The 20,843-nt window shown below is 36.4% G+C and overlaps 1 protein-coding gene across 16 annotated transcripts in view; it reads right to left on the minus strand.

Moving 5' to 3' along the window:
* SORBS2 (sorbin and SH3 domain containing 2) overlaps window positions 1–20,843 on the minus strand; it is a 142,022-nt gene that overhangs the window by 14,724 nt on the left and 106,455 nt on the right. For 7 of the 16 annotated variants that reach the window (XM_041427821.1, XM_041427819.1, XM_041427822.1 and 4 more), the window contains 8 exons: window positions 15,444–15,496; window positions 14,584–14,771; window positions 10,757–12,316; window positions 7,995–8,083; window positions 5,575–5,621; window positions 4,172–4,286; window positions 3,949–4,077; window positions 1,998–2,201 (listed from right to left, as the gene is read on the minus strand). In XM_041427821.1, coding sequence (XP_041283755.1) covers window positions 1,998–2,201; window positions 3,949–4,077; window positions 4,172–4,286; window positions 5,575–5,621; window positions 7,995–8,083; window positions 10,757–12,316; window positions 14,584–14,771; window positions 15,444–15,496 — 2,385 coding nt within the window. Of the gene's footprint in view, window positions 1–1,997; window positions 2,202–3,948; window positions 4,078–4,171; window positions 4,287–5,574; window positions 5,622–7,994; window positions 8,087–10,756; window positions 12,317–14,583; window positions 14,772–15,443; window positions 15,497–19,185; window positions 19,243–20,843 lie in introns of all 16 variants that reach the window. The other 9 variants (XM_041427815.1, XM_041427818.1, XM_041427828.1 and 6 more) reach the window with 4 other exon arrangements.

The following is a 20,843-nucleotide window of genomic DNA, read 5'->3' on the forward strand; positions in this document are numbered from 1 at the left end:
GAGATTTCACCATTTTTACTTTCCCATGGCTATAAGCTGCGCTAGATCTAAAGATATAGATGGATCAGGCTAAGTTACAGAGAGCAAAACTTGCTTACAACTAGTATTGCTTTTTTATTTTACTGCCATTAGGCCAGAGAAGTTTAGTACAATTGTTCTAGCAACAAGGAGTGATATGTGGTAAAAATCTCCAAAGGAATAGGGAAAGTGGTATCAGAAAGTGTGGTAAACTCTAGAACACTTCCAGGACTGATGAAATTCTTCTAGGTAACCAGGAACAACATGTCTTCTTTATGGTATTGCCATTTCTGAATACAGCTGAATCCAGAAAAAGGATGTGTGTTTAAGAGTCTCAGTGGAAGGTGGTTTTGGTTTTTTTTTTTTTTTTAAACCTGATTATTGAAGAACTATCCTGTGTTAAAAAGAAGGCTTCTACCAATTTCCTTCCCTCATTAATTAATTTAGTAAAAACTAACTTAATAATAGCGGCAGGATACTTTTGTAATATGGTTGTACATGCTCTGAAGCATCACCTGTGCTCAATAAGAGCTATGGAGCTTTGGCAGGGTACCTTAGAGAGAAGCCTGCTCTATAGAAAACAGGGAGAGGCATCTCTGGACTAGGGAGCACTTGAGCTGCCTCATAGTCATGACTTGCCTTCAGGACCCTCTGGATTCCTGTAACAATAAGCCCTAGCTTATGAATACCTCAGTTGGCAGCTACAGAATCTGATGTTACTTGAGCAGTTTTGTGGGAATAGAAGAGATAGGATCTAGTTCTCTGTTGTGACAGATTCTGGAAAACCAGACAAGACCTGTTTGAGCAACTGTCCCAAACCAACTAATACTTAGTAATAAGAAATATTTTCAGAGGCTACTGTTGCCTATAAATGACTTTTGGTAGCTTTTTACAACCCCAAAGTAGTTGGTAAATGTGGAACTTATTTCAAAGTTGAAGCATGTGGATGACCACCAAGTATGGAAGTAGAAGTACAAAAGAGGACAAACCCAAACAAAACATGAAATAATAGCAGGATAAAGAAGTTTATAATTACACACAAAACCCACTGCCCTTGCTGAAGAGATAAACAACAAAGGTAAAGAGGAAGATCTAGAAAAGTTTCCATCTTGAGTGTTCAAAGTAATTGATAACAAGTTAATTCTAAGCACAGTTTGCATGCAGAAACTTCCTTAGTTTCTATCACTGCCAAAAATGTTATGCTCCCCACACAGGTGAGTACAAAGCCTCACAAGTGAATGATAAACCAGAACACAGGAATCTTTCTGCAGCATCCTGTGGTGTGGTTTGTGGTGGTTATCTAGACTAGGAAGGAGAACAATTCAGAACCAACGATATACATCTGGTGTAAAAAATATACAGCCATAAAGGTCTGAATTCAAGTTCATTGACAAAGTGATGGCAATCATCTCACTCCTAAATGAAATAATACTGTCAGTTTGTACCACTCCGAAGAATGTACCAACATTCTATCCTCCTCACAGACTGTGAATGGCAAAAGGAGGAAGGTTTTGGCACAGAATCACTGGCTGTTCTCCTTTACTTCAAAAGGTACAGAACTGGTCTTGGCAAGCTGTGTCCTGCATGCTTATGGAACCGTAGGCTTTTAGGACAGCTGTGTTATGGGAATGTCTTCACATTGTACTATTAGAAGTCTGCTAGAAATACTCTTAACACTCAAATTCTTGCTAAGATACCCAAATATATTTTTCTCTGCTGACTTGACTTTTCTGCCCAAATTTCACCAATCTCTACTAAAAATAATGTAATAGCCAATTAAGAAAAGAGCATAAATCCTGGCATAATATGAGACATACTTGTCTATTAAAATTTTTTTATTAACAACATAGTAATGCAATTCTATCTGTGAACGAAAGAAAATGTTGTGTAGTTAATCCTAAATTATGTATAATGTTAACAAAATGTACAAGTCCTTCTACCCACTCTAGGGTTGGCAGCTAACATCAGAAAATCCTTACCTTAGTTGAACTTAAATGATGTATTCTGTCACTAGAGTAGCTTTGGGGTATTGGAGGGTCAGGATAGTCATCTACACCTTTTGATGGATTCTTTTTGATGACTTCTACATAGGAGACAGGGAAGATGCCTTGTTTGTTGGTTCCTGGTATTTTACCTTCATACCAGTTTTGATCAACTCGCTTAAGAAGAATTACTCTGTCTCCCTGAAATACATTATGAAAATGAGTTATCAGCACGTACATTGAAAGTTAATTTTGTACATAACAGCTATTATTTTAACACACACAATAGTATCTTCCCTACAGTGCTGCTTCCCATCAATCTTGAGCATCATTTCCATTTTCCCATTTTTCCTCCCATTGATAACAGCCACGTATAAAACTACCATCCCAGTAAAATGAGGGGTTAGGCATGGACAATAAATGTTGTTCTTTTATCTGAGGGGAATCTCATGTAGTCCTCTCCTCTTGCTTGGAAGATTAACATTAACTCTTTTCTTTGGAACATAACGTGTTTTAATTGTTGGCCAAACCACTAGCTAATGCCCCAACTATAGTATACATTGACTGCTATGCCCATTTTTTCTTAAGAGTAATAAAAGTTCAACAATGAAATCCATGCAAGTGCTTTGTTATCAGTAAAATCTAAGTGAAGGTAGAAAACTAAAAAGTATGCGTCTGCTGAAAATATGAGAGAAGTGTTTTTCCTATGTAAAATGGGCAGAACCTCACTGTTCCTAGAGACTATAGAACTTGAAATGGGGAAACATCAACTTTGTATTCAAACCTTTTACTTTATGAACTACACCCTTCTTTGGCTTACATGATGTTCTTTTCACCATGTCTTTCTGAAACAAATCCTTGCCTATTAGTTTTGCATTCTTTTGATTTTCTTTAATTTTGTTTCTGTAATTGATGTGTGGAGTTCACTACAATTGTCTTTAGTGAGATGGAATAAAGGAAAACCAGTGCAAATCAACTTTCCAAACAAACCAAAACTGGGCTGTCAAGATTATGATCACCACAATAAGCACAAAAGCTAATTTTAGAAAGAAATAAGACATTGAATTATCCCCAACTTCTAATTTTTCTAAGTTCCTATTCCTGGGGTTTTTAAGCCTCTCTGACTTTTACAAATTCAAATGAATAAAAAACCACCCATTATTTTCAGTAATGCTGGATTAGACTGTAGGTCACCAACAAACATCTCTATCCTTACTTTTTTGTTCAAAAGAAAAACAAACCACTGAAAAGCTTCTATGAACTATAATTCATAAAAAAAACCCCAGAAAAACAAATGTAAGGGGCAGAACTTCCCACTGGATGAGAAGTAACCACTACTTACAACTAAGTATTTAATATCTGCAATAATAAAGTTTCTCTACAGTATTAATATTTTGGTGTCTAACAAAATATTAGAAATTCAGAAATTAAACAATTACTTTGTTTATGTGCAATGCAGTATAGCCAACAAGATATGCATAGGAAAGGTAACAGAACATTATAAACAAAGAGATGTTATTAAATAAAATATTTACATTCACAAAAATATCTCTGAGGCTTCTTTTTGGTATCTTTTATCTTCTGTAATTTTCTATTTATTCTGCATTAAAATCCTTACTACAATAATTGCGACAGCCAGGTATAATAATTAAAAAAAAGAATAGATAATTGAAGTGAAAACTCAAAATTTAGCTGGGCAGTTAGCAGATGATTGCATATGCTGCTCTGCCACAGTCCAAATTAAAGGTAAAACACATTTACAGTATTTGCAGGTAGCTGAGACAGACTGCAAGCTAACAGGCTATTATGTTAAGAGTTTCCTACCATGGCATTGCTTTCTGCATTGCAAATCTTGAATGCAGAGTGCACAAAGCACAGTATTATATTGATTCTGTGTAGCAGGAGACATTATAGAGGTATTTTGATGGAAGATAGTTCTCAACTGTACCTTTCTAAGTGATAACTCCACATTTGTGTCTGCACTGAAATTATATTTGGCAATAGCTTCTCCAATCTCTCCAATCTGTGCAGGGGGAGGTGGCCTGGCAGGCTGTGCTTTTTCTGGGGGAGAAAGTTTCTAAGGAAAAAGAAAAACCAGATTTTCGTCATTCTCATGTGGTTTGTGGACCTATTACCCAAATTAATTAAAGGAATTAAAACAAAGAACAAACCTCAACATAAGAAATTGGGAATATTCCAACTCTTCCATGGTGCTCACCCTCATACCAGTTTTGATCAATTTTCCTGAGGATATAGACAGTATCTCCTTTCTTAAAGGACAGCTCTCTGTAACAAATTTATTTATATCAGATGTTTATAGCTTTACATTTAACTCTCCTCGCTGCATGGTTCCTGAGATTTTACAGTTTGGAACTGAAACAGAATGTAACAACTAAACATTTGAAGAAAAAGTGTCACAGCTGTGGTACATTTATCAGTTGATCATAACATAGAAAATCAAATGACTCGCAGTTATGAATGCCATGCAGTATCTATAGGTTTCAAACGCCTGTCTTACATTGTGATTCCAAAGAAGCATTGCTAGTTACCACCAGAGAACTTAATATGATGTGTGCATGCAACTGTGATGTCTTTTGGACCACCTGTTTAAGTACTGCTTTTATGACAGAGGGATACTTGGTGTGTTCTTTATGAATTCAGTATGGAAACCACAGAGTGTATTCCACATCTTCACGGCTTATCACTACCTTTCTGCAGCATAAGAGCTTGGTGTGCTTCTGCTCTACACATTTTCATAACAGCTATTAAGAAGCATGAAGGACATAGGATTATGTTCTCACCATCTCTCAATATCAGAGACTGTGAGTTGTTAATGGTTGGATACCAAAAAAGGGACTTTTTGACATCATTAAGAATCTTTTCAGATCCTGCGTTGGGAGATCTTTGCTCTATCATCCATTCGGTTTTTCAAGAGCTAACTAATGTGCTGCTCTGGTAATTTCAGTTGTGAGTTTTGTCCTGACACAGCTAATGTAATTCTAGTGTCAATGTTTGGTATCTAAAGATTGTTTAAATGTCTTGAATCATTGGAACAATGGTAGAAATGAATTGGTGATATTTTACTTTGACTGTCTCATATCCTAAATCAATGGTTCCCAATCTTTTGGTATGGATCACTGCTTTTTGTGTTGGTATGTGGCATGTCACGTCCTGCAGAAAACCTGTGTATGTTAAGACAGACAGGAAGAGGCTCAAGCATTATACAGACTTTGATAAACTCATTAGCTATGACAGTAGTTTAAGCAATTTACCCTCTGTCACCTAAATGTAATTCACAATAAACAAAGAGCATTCAGTGTGTGTCCTTCACAACCTGTGCTCTAGAAGGCTGAAGATGCACAGCTATTCATGTGTTCAAACAGATACAATGGAGATATAATAATTTAATTTTGTTACAAAGTAACTTCTCACACAGTTTGCTTGTGCAGTGACAGCAAGCAGGGTCCTCCTGTCCATGGCACTTGCTGTTGAAACTGGCTCGAACACCACTTAAGTGGTAGAAAGAGTTTGCTTGAATTATGAATTCTTGAATGAACAAAAGTCTAGTACTTACTTAGAAGTTTGAGCTTTAAAGTCATATACAGCTCTAGCTGGCAGTTTCTGAAAAACAGGTGAAGTGATTAATACATTTAGGTAGTATTACTTTATGATAAATGTGTTTCAATTTTTAAAAGATGTCCAAGATCCAAAAAGAAAAGGATGAGCTATTCAGTGGTTCTTGAAGAAATAGGCAATAAAATATATGTATTTCTTTTTTAAGGCAGTTAGGTGTTTGGGACTTAGTGTTCTAAAACCAGAAATAGCTAAATTTTAATGCAGACTACTTTGATGTTTAAGAGAAGTACCAAAGTAAATAAAAAACTTAACTATGTCAATGTGACTTTTAAGCAACTAGATCTCTAGGTGCAACATAAATACTCATACTAAATATTCTGTAGTATTTTAGGTGCCTTTAATGTGAACTTGTTTTCTGTAGGCCAATTTCAATTGCAATGATGCATTACATTTATATATATATCTACATCTCCTCTGACAGCTGGAAATGGTTGGAATATTTTTAATTTCTATAATTACATTCATAGTTTTAAGAAAGCACAGGACTGGAGGTGATCTGAGTCATCTGTGCAGCTCTCTTGCTGTCACAGGCAATCACATGATAACATTTCTTTCATACATTTATCAAGTTCTGTCACCAAGAGCATGTAAGCTCAATAGGACTGTCTGCATCTGACAAGCAGCCAGCACCAGATACTTCAGAGGAAGTGAAAGGCAGAACCACATGAGGGCATTTGTTAAAGTGACTTAGTCTTGCTCTGCAAGTACTTGCACAGATAAGAACACCCCATTCTAATAAATGCCTCTCTAGGATGTACTAGTGACTAAGAATGAGCTGATTATGCTATTTCTGAGAGATACTATTTGTCATGATGTAAAGGTGCACATCTTTTTATGACAGGAATAAAAAGGGACACTTGTAAATTTCAAATTTTACCTTTATTCCAGGCCAGGTGTTCTTGACTTGGTTCTCTCTCTTCTTGTCATTTTAAGACTAGCAAATGGAGTGCACCTACAGAACTGTCTTCACTAAAATAAGAAGTCCCTGAAGTTTATAGGGATCCTGCCAACTTGAATTTTGCCATACTAATACAATTTTCCATTACAGATCTCCTTCAAATAGGATAGCCTGAATTTAAAAGCATTTTTCTGTTCCTTGCTCTTACTAAAAACAGTCTTTTAGACAGGAGGGGATATTCATATCAACATATGATTCATATCAACTGTAGCTAAGCCCTATTCAGTTTTTCCTGATTTTGGTACAGCTGGTATTGTAACTATTAAAGCAAATAACAGAAAAAGTCGATATTAAAAGAACAGTGGGGCTGTTTAAATACAAAATACTTGAAAATGTATAAAACATACTGGAAATAGATATGCCTTTCCTCTTTAACATTTTTAAACCTTTTAAAGTGATCTTAAAAATGGCTTGTAATTTAAGTATTTTATGTATTTTCAAGTTGAAAGATGATTTTCCATGTCACAAGATTCTTTAAAAGAAACATATAATATGGCTCCTATGGAACTATGGAACTCCTATGGAACAATATGGCTATGGAACTTTTTTAGCCTGTATTTTGTAATGAGAAATCTTTTTTTAAAAAATCAGACTTTTAATCAAATTGCAGCAATACAAGCACATCAGTGGGGTATAAATGGTTCTGAATTCAGTTCTAACCATACCACCATTTATCAAGGTATATAGCCCAGAGCAAAATCTTCTATATTAACAATTAAAATATAGTAATATTTTATGTTATTTGGAGAGCATTTATAGTTCTAGATCTATAAGCATTCTTAAGATACAGAATAATAAACTTTATTTTTCAATATGTACTTTTCAGTGATGCTTTGTGTTATTTTAAAGGTGGTATGCCTGCTTCCACTTCCTCTTCCAAAACATTACTGCAAGTAATCAGTACCTAATTATAATCACCAACTGCTACAGATGTTAGAGACTCCTCTTAGGATAACTGGTTTTTCTAATCCACTAATAGCAGTGGTTTGCTTTCCAAACAAACAAAAAAAAAGGTGAAATATAGATGTTTTGTATCAGTTTTGAAACTAAGGTAGTTTCTTTGTGTAATACTTTGGGTTTTTGAACAGCCTTTCCCCAGTCAAATCTGTTATTTTTCCATGTTCCAAACACACACTCCAATCAGCTTTGATAGAGCTGATCAATAAATACTGAATTTATGTCCATGTCTATTTAATAATGAACAGAAGAATACAGCTTATCTTACAAAGCCTGATATTATTTCAATTTCCTGAAGTACCAATCTCCTTAATGAAAAAGGAAGATGCTGTTCCTTTGATCTCCATCATTATATTGTCTTAAAACCAAGACAAATCTTGTCTCAAAGATGTTACCAATTTTCCATATGAGTATTGCTGTGTTATTTATTGTTGTTTCACTACCTCTTTGTCTGCAGTTCCTCTTCTCTCCCTTGGAGTACATCGTCCCACATCAGTGAAAGCAGAAGAATAGCTTCCAGGAGACTCCTGGTCTACTGAAAACATAAATTATGTGAAACTACGATAAACAAAATCATTCGAATCTGTGATGCTGCTTGCTTTCATTTAGGGGGTTGAAAAGATATTGAAACCTATTATTTTACATTTAATAGAAAGAAAAGCATGTGGTATGAAGGTTAAGAGCACCTTTAAAGGAAAAATAAAACCCCTAACTTTAAGCAAAGGCTAAGGCTGTCCTCTGATCAGAGCAGAAGGAACTCTAGATTGAGGATCAAGAGTGTATTTATGCCTCACTGTGAAAAGCTCCCCAGCTGGGCCAAGGGGAAGACATGACAGCAGTACTCAGACTCCATCAGGTTGCACGATGTTGTTTTGGAATGCCAGCAATGTAAACACATAATTACATGCACAACACATGATTCAAGCATGCTTCAATGAGAAAATGTGAAGAAACGTTGTTTCCTCCTAAGTGATCTAAGATGCATTTCTACTTTACCAGGGGCACATGTTAGGCAGCACAAGGGAATTTAAAAGGATGTTACTTGATAAAAACAACTCTGTTTTAAGAGATGGAATACAAATAATATTACTCACCAATCTCTGTGGCAGACTTTTCTAAAGCACAGTTTACCAATGTTTATTACAGGATGATGAATATTTTCTCATGTTTTATAACATGATAAGGATAAAAACAAAACCTTATACACTGTATAGCTCTGCAAGTTGCAAATGTGAAATGAAAATAGAACTATTTAATGAACTGCCTCTTAACTTCTGAGAAGTACTGTTTTAGTCTCCTACTACCACAGTGGTACTTTCTAGTGGAAACATGATTTATATTTGTCTTCCTTTGACTTCATTCCCACAATCTGTCATACATTTCTAAAGAAATACAAGTGGAACAAAGAAAATAACTGAAAGCATTTAATCCATTCTAATTGGTTATTGGCTAAGCCATGAAAACTTGTGGCTTTTGAAATAAAATGCAGATAAAGTGATCATTTTATTATTTATGCCATTGGTTGTAAGCATGTCATTCCCAGTAAGTATATCATAGCCCTAGTTCTGGACAGTTTTTTTTGATATGGCATGTATTCCTGAATGAGGATGTACACCTACTGCATAAACCTAAAGATACAGTGAATGACTCCAAACACATCTATTTTTTTAAATTAAATTTCTAGCAGTAAGAGAAGGATATTGGAAATGAGTGAAAATGCAGAAGCTTTAGGACAAAAAAATCTCCTTTTATGTACAGCTCCTTATGCAGTCAATACTGGTAGCTTTCAGTCATCTGATATGACCTTCAGGTCTCTGTGTGGCTATAAGAGATGCATACACATCCAACAAAACATGAAAACTTGATTAGAAGTAGAGCTCAGCCATGACTGGTGCTGATGGAAACTAATGGAATATTCTGCTTTACTTATTCTCCACGCTACTTTAGGGATATTAATGTTGACAGAGTGTATTGCTTTTCTCATGAAAGGCTCCTTCATAGCTGCAAAAGCTATAAGAAATCCACATTTACTCTACACTACGGATTTCCTTATTTTCACAGACTGGAAAATTCTCATTTAGCAACTACAATATGTGAAGAACACATTTTTCAACAACTTCAGTCTCATCATGTAGTACTGTCTGCCAGGGTTAATTATGATCAGGTTTCGAGTATGACTAATTCAATTCTGAACTGCATTTTATAGCTGTTTTTTTACCAGATTTTCTATTCAAAATATGCCTATTACAACTAGTTAAGAAAAGATGGTAATAGCTTCAATTCTGATTTCTCTTGAAATACATGTGCTTCTTGCAAAAGTTAAACAAAAATATGTGAGAATAAGGATAAGATGGGTCTGATCAAATATTGCATCATTTTTATATTAAAGACATTCTCTCTTACGTCCATTTGGGATTTCAAGAATATATTTTAACTATTTTTTTCTTCTTTTGATTAAAATAAAAAAAAATAAAAAAAAAAAAGAGGCAGAGCAAAAAACAACTCAAAGCAGTAACTTTAAAAACAGATTGGTCATACTTACCCTGTCAATTTCATTCAAGTTTTGATTATTGAGAAATTCCCTTCTATAAAGACAGGAAATTTCTCAAAATTTCATAGATATTTTGAAATTCTATGGAAAAAATTAGTTTTGCTGCCACAGAAATTGGAAGTTATTCGAACAGTGGAAATGGAAACTTCCTAAGATGACCGTAACATCTATTCACAAAAATAACACAAGGCAGTGGATTCATGAAAAAACAGAATTGACTTTCTATGCAACTGGCAGAATTAACAGCATTTTTATCACTTACATTTAACAAAATTATATAATAAAACACATTTTAGATGCACATTCTTTTTTTCTTAGTGATAAAGGGTTATCTACATATTGTTTTCAGTTTGACCAGCATCTTATGATGCATGAATTCACTGCTTAATAACTTAATTATAATTTTTAGAACTAATTTATTTTCAATTAGTTGAAATGCACTGTTACTTCAGTTGTCCTGATTATTGTATTTTGTGAATAGACAGCAAATTTATCTATCCTCAACACCTATGTGAAAATTATGTCCTTCACTAAGAATTTTGTGGGATGAAAGCTTCTTATAGACAACACAAAGTGGAATGAGAAAGGGTGGGAAACACAGGGAGTAAGGTTGGATAAGTCAATCACAAGGATAGAGGAAGAAAGTTAATCCACCTTGGAAACACAGTGCACTATCATTGTTGTTAGTTGCATCCATGTCTGGAAAAGAGGCACTAAGAGGTAATCTTCCACAATCATTCTGGTACAGTGGACAATGGATAGCACCATCTTGAGGCAGTGGATGAAAAGGCTGGTGCGTGGGACTCTTTTTCAGAGCTTTAAGAGATGAATTCCTTTCTGGAATGTCTGGAAGCAGCTCAGTAATAAGTCTGTGTAATATACTGTTGTCGGGCAAGCTTCCCCGCCTTTTTTCAGCTTTGATTTGGTCACAGATGTCTTTAAGTGCAGAATCTAGCGCTTCAAACACAGATGACTTGCATTTTTTCTTTTCAGTTTGTTTTTTAGGAGCTGCACTTTTTTTCCTCCGGAAAGGCACTGGACTGACGAGGAATGCTATCTTAGACAGGCCGGATTCTGCTTCCTGTCTCCTTGGATCTTCAGTGGTTTCTTGCTTAGCCCTTTCATGTTTTAGCATGGTGGTGAACCGCGTGTAGGATGCTGGGCATCGCCCTTTGCAGGAGCTGATGAGATGCCTGTGGTGGTGGTGGTGGTGGTGGTGGTGATGGCCTGATCCATAAAAGCTTTCAGATGAAGTGAAGGAAAAGTGATCAAAGTCACTTTCACTACAAAAGGATGAACCCTCTATCTGGATAAAGTCACTGAGATCAGAAACCACTCCGTCTTGATCGCTGTCTGAAAAATCTATATGTGATCGTTGTGGCTCATCACTGGTCACTTCAATATGAATTGGCACCAGGGTTTTAGACTTGTAGCTCCGTTGTACCTGAGAGGGATGTCTGACTGGAGTTTCTTCTTCCAGCAGGGATTCGATAGAAAATCGCCTCTTTGGACACAAGCCATTTTTAGGAGGCTCCAATGTAACAGTTGACAACATGTCATCACCAAGGTTCGGCATTGATTTTGACTTCTGAATTAACTTTTCAAATTCAGATATTCTGGTTGGCACCATGTCTCTGGGCACCTCCTCAGTAGAAGACTCTCTCCAGCCTTGAAGTATACCTTTGTGCTGCTCTTTTTCATATTGCAGTATTCTGGACTTGACAGAACAAATCACCTCAGAATTCATCAAGTCCTTGCGATTGATGCGGTGCATCTTTTTGTACATCTTCAGGAAACCTGGAGCATCATGTGCAGATCTGTGACGAACTCTTGACCTACCACTACCACGGCCCTCAACGTATGGGGAGTTCCAGTTCATTGAGCAAATTTCTTTGGAGTCCTCCTCACACAACAGAGAGCCCATGCTCTCAGCCTTGGCCTGTGCATCGGGATAGCTATCGTGATCATCTGTCAACAGGTCATCACAGCTACGAGATTTCCTCTTTGGAGAAGCAGCTTCCTCTGTGCTACTCCAGACTTCTGCATTTTGCCGAGTCATTTGCCAGCCATTCTTGTAGCTGGTTGCCCTTCTTGAATCATTTGGAACAGCTAAATGTTGTCTGTAAGTGCTACAGTAATCTAATTCATTTGAGGTGTTGTGGTTGTGCACTGAGTAACTTAAAAGGGATGGATATACTTTGCTAATATCCCCACCTTTATAATCCATAGAGCAGCATGGTAAAAAAGAGACATTGCCAGAAATTAAAAGATTCAGAAAGTTGGAATTAGCATCAGTAAGTTTTAGAAAGACTAGAAAAGAGAGAGCAATTAGTGCATCTATCAGCTTAGGTGAGTACATAGTTTGTTACAACCTAGGACTGCAGAGCTAATTATTAAGTTATTTTCCAGGTGCAAAAATGCACTCATGATAATTTGAACAACAAAAGAATTCCTTATTAATTATGGAGATGTTATCTCATCTACAATCCCTGCCATTAAAGCAATATAAGAAACCAGGCATTAATTGGGGATTAACTGGGATTTTTAAGCAGGTCAACAGACAATAGAAACTGCAAAGGATTTAAAGATGAAGCCACACAACAAATCTAGACCTCAGCATAATACTGACTTTTCCAACTGGGCATTCTGAAAAAGATGTTTATGATTTTTAACCTGTATAATGTCCAGAGTTCACAGCATCCACATATTCTAAGATAGTTACAATAAAGATAAATTTTTGGAAAATAGGATCAAAATAGGAAATAGATCAAATAGGAAATTTCTCCAAGTCATTCACAGGTAGCCTGCTCCTTCCCTCTGTGATAGCACTGAAGGGAGCAGTGTTTTGTACAGCTTATGCAGGGCAGAATAAGGCAGCTCAAGAAATATTATACAAGTGTAAAGGAAGGTGTATCAGTTTACTGAATCTAACCACAGTGTAGAAGTAAAAATAACCCTTAGATTGACTTCCATAACAAAGGCCTGATTTTTCAAGCTTTAAGATGTATTTCTATGTGCATGGTAGATCTAGAAGGCATTACGAGACAACTCTGGAACGGTGGTCTTTCATAATTGTACTGAACTTTCAAAAATAGTCTCAAGTGGCAACATTCAGTTCAGGAAGGATGCTTCAAACAGCTCCGTCTGCTTTCTAAAAAAAATGGAATCTAGATCTGAAACTGAAACACTTGAGTTCAAAATTCATGGTGATCAAACAGTTCATAATGTGCCTCTTCTTTAACAAATTGGTTAATTTCAAGAAAAATTAACATTCTATGGGGGTTATAATGCTGGAAGAGAACTGTGTCACCTTCTGAAAACTAACTGGCTGTAGAAGATATTCTTAATGGAAGGATTTTCAAACACAGGAAGTGTTGAAGTCATGCTTAGTACTTGTTATTGGTGGTGGAGTCAAAGGCAAACACAGGCAAGTGGAATCTATTAACTTTTTACTGCCTGGCCTGGTAAGCCAAAAGGATGAGTTATTCCACTTTTAAATTACTGCTATAACAGTTCAAATGTTTCAAATGTTTAAAATACGTTTGCTTTTCAACCACCTCACTCTTAATGTTCCTCACTGCTTTTCTTTGACGCCTTCTGTTGCAGTCTGGGTATTACGTTCTTTTCACTGAGAATTTACTTTTACAGAGGTTTACTGATAGCTACAAAATAGAGCAATTAAGAGAATAATACAAATAATAATTTGAACAGAAGGAGACATATTATATTCAGTATTATTCTATACATTACTTCCATTTTATGTTTTACTGGAAGCTTTTTTGTCTTTCTAGAAAAACCCATCCAAACCTCCAAACTCAAATGAACAACTGACTCTGTCATCTCTTTCCTGGAGAGATGTGGAAAACAGTAACAGGATGGTGAGTTACTTGCCAAAAACAAGCTAATTAGATTGCATCAGCTGTACTAAATACTTCCAAGGATTTAGAAGGTAAAAAATCAGACTGTGGATGCTTTCTTGATTAAATCAGGTCCTGATAACTATGGATATTTGCTTGATTACATTAGGTCCTGATAACTGACAGCTAAGACATCAGCTATGGATTTAAAAGGTCTACTATCCTGTCCACACATCTTTAATCTTACACATTATTTGTCTCAATTTACTTTCTCAATATAACAAAACTAGTTTTAAAATCACAATAATCTAGTAAGATAGTAGTAGAATTAATAAAAATATTAGGATTTATATATTGTGCTAGAATTCATAGTCTTCTTTTAGTCCATTCTCTTTTGTTAGAACAAGCAGTTGAAACTGGAAAATCCTTGTTACAAATCCAGCTTTCCAGCTTAAAATTACACCTGTAAGAATAAACAAGTCAGCCTTTCATGAAAGGCCAAATCTGTTGCTTCACATCACATCCCCTGGGGACAGGCACTGAGCGACAGCAGGCAGCTGCTACCAACATATAGTACAACACATCATCAGTAGTTTTCTGCTAACTATTGTGGTGTCCTCTTACCTTTAGATCGTGATGGAGAAGAAGGAGATGAGCTAGTTAAAGGCTTCCTAAGGGTGGAACATGAGCCCTGTGTGTCTGTACGGCCCAGGTTAGGTCTGTTGGCGTTCTGATCGCTGGGTGCCCTCTGGTGACTTACAGTAGGCTCTGACTTCCTTCGCTTTCTGTAGTCACTCGCAGTACTTGCAGAACTACAGGAAAAAGCAGTATCAGTAGCAGTCTGACTGAGATCAGAATCCAGGAATTTAAGAAGTAAGGTCGTAATTATATTATTGGTTTATAGATTAAAAAATGCAAAATAAATACATGAAAAACACATAAAGGGAAGAAGCACTGGTCTCACACATCTTACAGCCAATTTCCCAGTGAAAAGATTAATTTGTTCTTGACCCGATTGTTTTAAAGTTGTACACAACATTACTATGCCATTTTCTTTGAAATAAATGCATCGAATTCATTTTGACTATTTTTTGGAACTGGAGTTTAGGTGCAAAGATATGAAAAAGACAGAGACTGAGAACAGTCAAAGCATCATGCTCAGGAAAACAGCACTGAATACGCTGCAGGCAGTAAGAGTAAAGAATAAATCACTGCTGCTGAGAGAGAAGTTCAGGGATGTTAGTGAAAAGATCCAGAACACAGTGTGGTTAATTTAAATGCAAACACTAAGTCCTTGTAAAACTAAAATAAAATCTACACACCAGTATCAAAATCAACACTCTCTCCAAGCATCTAATTTGCCAGTAGCTCACAAGGTGAATGTTAAAATCTGACTCTTCACAAAATCTGCTGATGTCAGGTCCCAGAGAAGACCCTCAGGCTGGATAATCTGTGTCTGTTGAAGTATAGAAAGTACTTCTTACCTGGAGGGCCTGTCCAGGCCTCTGTCTGTTGAATAGTGATGATATAAGGAAGCCTGTGAAAACAAACACATGGATTGTTATGTTTGTATTTGAAAAAGGAGTGAAAATTTTTGTTTATCATGTTTGATGGCTCCTTGTTACTCTGTGGCAAATCCTATAACAACAGCCCATGATAATTAACATCCTGAGCACTCCGTCACAGACACAGCAACATTTCATGAAAATAAATTATGCAGCTTTTAAAAAGCATCACTAGATTTCATTACCTATTCTACTTCAGCAATTTTTTTTTCCTTTAAAGCACTGCTAAATAATGATCCCAAATCATGCTTTTCTATATACTTTTCAAAACTAGACACAGAACAGCTGAAACAAATCTTTACTATAAAAACAGAAAAATCTGAAAATTATTCCTTTATGTACATGTGAGGTCTGCAATGCTTCTCTTCATGCCTTAGTTACTCACCAAAATACCACAATCAATAATAGCCAGAAACTTTTGTCAATCCCATGACATTTGTGGTCAGCAACTGGCCTTATATACCTTATAATCCTGGTAAGAACAGTTCTCATCACAGAAAATGAGTCATTGCTTATGGGGTTATAGATGCACTGCATGAACACTGGGAGATGGAACTTCCATAATTGTATTATTAATACAAAGGCAACCTTAAATGACTACTGATTTTAAATCAACCATTTCAAGCCTTCAGTCAGAATTAAGTAGTACTACAATTCTGGTAACCAGGTATGAATCTACAATGAACTGCATGGTTTCTGGGGTATTTCTTCATGGGTACAAAGCAGTCAAGTTCAAGAATTAAACTTCTTTCAAGTTCCTGGCACGTCATTTCAGCTTTCCATAACCAAATGGACTAGAAATAGAACTATCATACAGGTTTCTAAGGTGCAGGAACTATTTTTTCCCTTTATAGAGAGCCTTCTTGGCTTTTTCCCTGCATGGAAAAATCTTTGTCCTGAAGGACTGCCAAAGTAATGGCTCTCATGGGCTGTACAAGTCCTTTGTTTTGTTGGAATTTTTTTCCCCCCCAGTGATTTCATTTGCAAGTTCATGAACAGAACTTCACCCAGGTCTGTTAAATTACACTTAGGTACATCTCCAGGAGTCACCAGTAGTCTTAAAATTTTTGGGAACAGATTTTTTAGGACTGTGGGGCAGGGAGAGCCACACAAACATGCCACTATATGAAACAAATGTTATCTAAAACTTGAGCTAAGATAATTCCAAATGTTCACATAGTTCATATTTTCAAGTTTTTTTTTTTTACATCCTCTGAAGGCTTAAAAGTACTTTGTGATGATTTCCCCATCACTTTCCAAATGCAATGATTTTAAGATATATATCCAATACTATGAGGTCTATCTGCAGTAAAACCATAGAAGCCAGACACAGTGTTGCTCACACCAACAGCCAGTATAACCACAGTAAGCAAAGGCCTCAGGTCTGTGTGCTTCCCTACGCTACCCATAGAACACACATTCAGCCTGTCCTGGAAAACGCCCGAGTCTCCTTTCAAAACTGGCCACAACCGTCTTCCTTCTCTTGACCAGTCACTGCCACGGTCTGGAACCAGCCAGGAAGGAAACTCGGGACCACAGGTGATCTCTCAGAACTGTTGCACCAGGTGGTGCAAACACTGCAGATAAATTGTCATTGTGGATTCTTTTGTGCAGATGTCAACCGCTTCCACTAGTGACCACTGGCCACCTGGGAGGTGACAGTGGCCAAACGGCCCTGAGGCAGCGATTGCTTCCCACCACCTGTAGTAGCTCCAAGCCTGTACAGACCACGATGTCACTCCCAAGGGTGGAGTAGATCCTCACTGTCTCCTTTGGAAGGCTGTGGGTAAATCACACAATGGAAATCGCACCAGAGGGAACTTCCTTATCCACAGCATTCCACAGGCTATACACAGATGGCTAGAAGTGCCTATCATGCCAAAATTGACTGCTGGGTTATTGGCTTTAATTTTTCATCCTTTATGAATCTTTTATCACCTTGAATGCAACTTGCCCTTTTATCCTTCATTTGATGCTGGCTTTGAAGCTTTTTCCATATGACGGATCCTGTACGTTGCCCATTCTACAACACTAATTTTTACTACAGGCATATATTATTTTATAGATTGTGTGGAGTTTATACTTTCTCTCCACAGGAAGAGCTTCATTCATGTGACATATAGAGGAAAGGTGAAAGTAAACACTGTGTATGGTTGTTTTTTACTGCTTGTTTTACTGTCTGCAGCTGTTCTATCAGCTCTTGGGCATTTATTAACTTACTTTTAGATGGCCCAACTGAACACATCTCTCCCATCTCCAAAAATAATTAGCCATCTTCCACAATATTCAATACTGCTCTGTATGAATAAAAGCAACTTTAAAAAAATTAAATATTGGAGAGGACAACTCCAAACTACCAAATAAAATGTTTTTGAATACTTTGATTTAGTTTTATTCAAAAAATGATATATATATTTAGAATTAAGCCAGTATTTTAGCTGTTTTCATGCATCAAGGCTTTAATGCTGACTAAAAATGGAGCTAGGGAAAGTAAGCAAAAGTAAAGGAAAATAACAAATGGGCCTGTTTGCATGATGGTTATAAAACCTGATGAAGTTATTTTGAATAGTCTCCCCCTATGGAGAAGTATTAAGTTGCTGTCATTTTTGAACATGGTTTATAATATTTAAAGATTATTAAAATTTCAAAATTAAAGAGAGGACTTAGTAAATTAATCAAAGAGAAAACCAGTGTTACTTAACAGCCATTTTACCCAGACCTACTGAACATGGGAATATTTCAAAGTCATATTAGGGCTTTTAAATTGTCTTCCTTGATATATTGAAAACCAACAGGAATTAGAAAAGGCCTAGAAGCTTTTTCTTTCAGAGAACTGGGCTCAAATTTCATAACTATGAGGTTTTTCTAGATATATAGAGAGCTTAAAATCAAACCAGAGTAAATTGCAAACAGTTAACAATTTAAGATCACAATTTGAGTTTAACTTTTAGAGAAACTACAGAAGATGAGAGTGAATCACAAATGTGGATGAAGTAAAGCCACCATACGAAGCAAAGTTGCCAGCAGAGGATTCACTGACTTTTGCCCTAACGTTGTAAAAATGGGGAGGGAGTGGAGAAGGAATGAAAGCCTGAATCTCTCCCACTCAGAGTAGGGCAATATCAGCCCACTACCTGATCTTGATTAATTTTATTTGGAGTACTGACAGCAACTGTCAATCCTGAGTTATAAATTACAAAAGTACTTTTAATTGCTGTTTTACCTGATAAGCAACCTTAATTGGAGATATGACAGCTTAGCCACAAAGGCTTCCATTTGACACATAGAATTTGCAATCAGATGTTTTAATAAAAAAAATATACTGTGCTGATGGATTAATTGTGCAATGCACTTGCCCAACTCTGAAAAGTGGGAATTTGTCAGAGAGTTAGAGACGTATGGAGTGTTGTGTAATTCTGGGTGTTAATCTCTGAGAAGTTTTGGGTATAAGGACTCACAGTTCCTAGGATAATAAGATCAACATCCAAATGCACTAGTGATCTGGAAAGATATGAAGACAAAGATACAATGATTGTGAATTAGAAATGTCCCATAGCTATCAGAAGGAAACCACTACATTTTAACAAACCTAAGACATAAATGGTGAGCATTCCAACCCTTCTTCCCAAGAGAATCATCTGAAAAAGAGCCATTCATTTACCTCATTGGAAACACCAGAAGAACTGTCTTGAACATAGTCCAAAAGCTTTTTAGGTGGCTGCATCATAAAAGCAGAAGTGTAGAGATGAAATGGAGTAGGATCAATGGCAGCAAGGAATGGAACATGTGGAAAAGGTGACACAATTAGAAATTAAGTGTTGACAGTGTCAGATACAAAGAGTGACACACACGGGTAGAATGGAAGGATAAATGTGTTATTTTTAAGATACCTTAATAAAATGTTAGTAACTTTAGGTGGCAAAATTTAAAACTGGAATGGTTGAATAAATAGCAGTTTTTAACACTGAGAGAGAAAAGTCTAAAGTATCACTGTTATGCTCTCTTGGAGGAATTTCAATATATTTTATCTTAAAAGCTATTGTTATCAGTAAAATATTGTTGAGATATGGTTAATCAGAAGAATTTATCTGTACTGTTTCTGCCCACCTAGAGGGAGAAAAAATAATACCACTTGAATGGCAGGATAATGGAGATGAAAAGTAATCCATGACAATGTGATAACATTATAGACTACTGCACAAGAAATTAAACCCAGATATATTTACCTTTATTATTTTTTCTAATTTTCACAGGGTATTCAATGGGTAATTTTTGAAATGCTATGATTAAAACATTAAGGTTTTAAAAGAGTGTATATGATTTGCTTTCTTTTCTGCTCTCCCTGAAGCAGCAGGGAGTTTTGATTTTGGCTCATGGCTAGCTACAGAAAGGGACTAAGGTGCCTGGTTCTAGGGTGTCCTCCAAGGCCCTGTGTCAAGCTCAGGATCCTCATGTAGCTGGCATGTCAGTAATTAAAATTCCGATTGGCCTCCAGAGAATTGTTGGCTGACAGGGAAAGAAAAGAATGGGGATATTTTAAATCCTCATCCTCTCAAGCTCATGTCTACTTTGAATTGCCTGCCTGTGGCTTCTGCTTTTTAAACTCAAAAAATCTAGGGGAGGATCTTGGGGAGCTATGAGAATGCTTAAAAAGACTGAGGGAGTGCTTAGGTTTACTTCCCTTCTTTTTCTAAGGGGATTTTAACTTTTCATTTTCTGCCTGTCTGGATATTCCAACTATCCTCTCAGACACTCTTCTGGGATGAAGACATTTACTATCCTTTTTCCTAAAGATGTTAGAGTGTACAGAAAAGAATTTGAGCCCTGTGAAGCCAGAGAGGGAGTGTGCAAAAGCAAGAGCAGGTGCATCTCCAACCTAGTTGTTAAGGCAATGTGCAGGGAGGAAGTGAAACCTACTTCTCAGTCTTGCCTAAAGGACAGTGTTACTGTTTTACCATTGTAAAAAATATACAAACAGCCTTAGGTGCTTAGATACAATTAAACCTATGGCATTTGCAGAAGAACTGCAAGTGCTTAGGAAATCAAAGGTGAAAAATTGAGATATTTCTGATTTTTAGGTGTTTTGGCCAGATGGAACTCTTCAGGTTTATAATTTTAGATGTAAGTGCTGGCAGCAGATCTAAACCAGCAGCTGTTTGCCAGAGCCCTTGTTTTGTGTAATGGCTATTTGTGAAAATTGGAGCAGAACAGAAGTCTGTCCATTCAAACAGGTGTCCAGCTTGAAAACAGAGCAAACCCATATCTGTGTGTTCAGGTACAAAATACATATTCTGTATGTATGCATATAAGAGATGAAAA

This window comes from Onychostruthus taczanowskii, unplaced genomic scaffold, assembly GCF_017590055.1.
Source record: "Onychostruthus taczanowskii isolate IOZ18803 unplaced genomic scaffold, ASM1759005v1 scaffold12, whole genome shotgun sequence".
NCBI lineage: Eukaryota > Metazoa > Chordata > Aves > Passeriformes > Passeridae > Onychostruthus > Onychostruthus taczanowskii.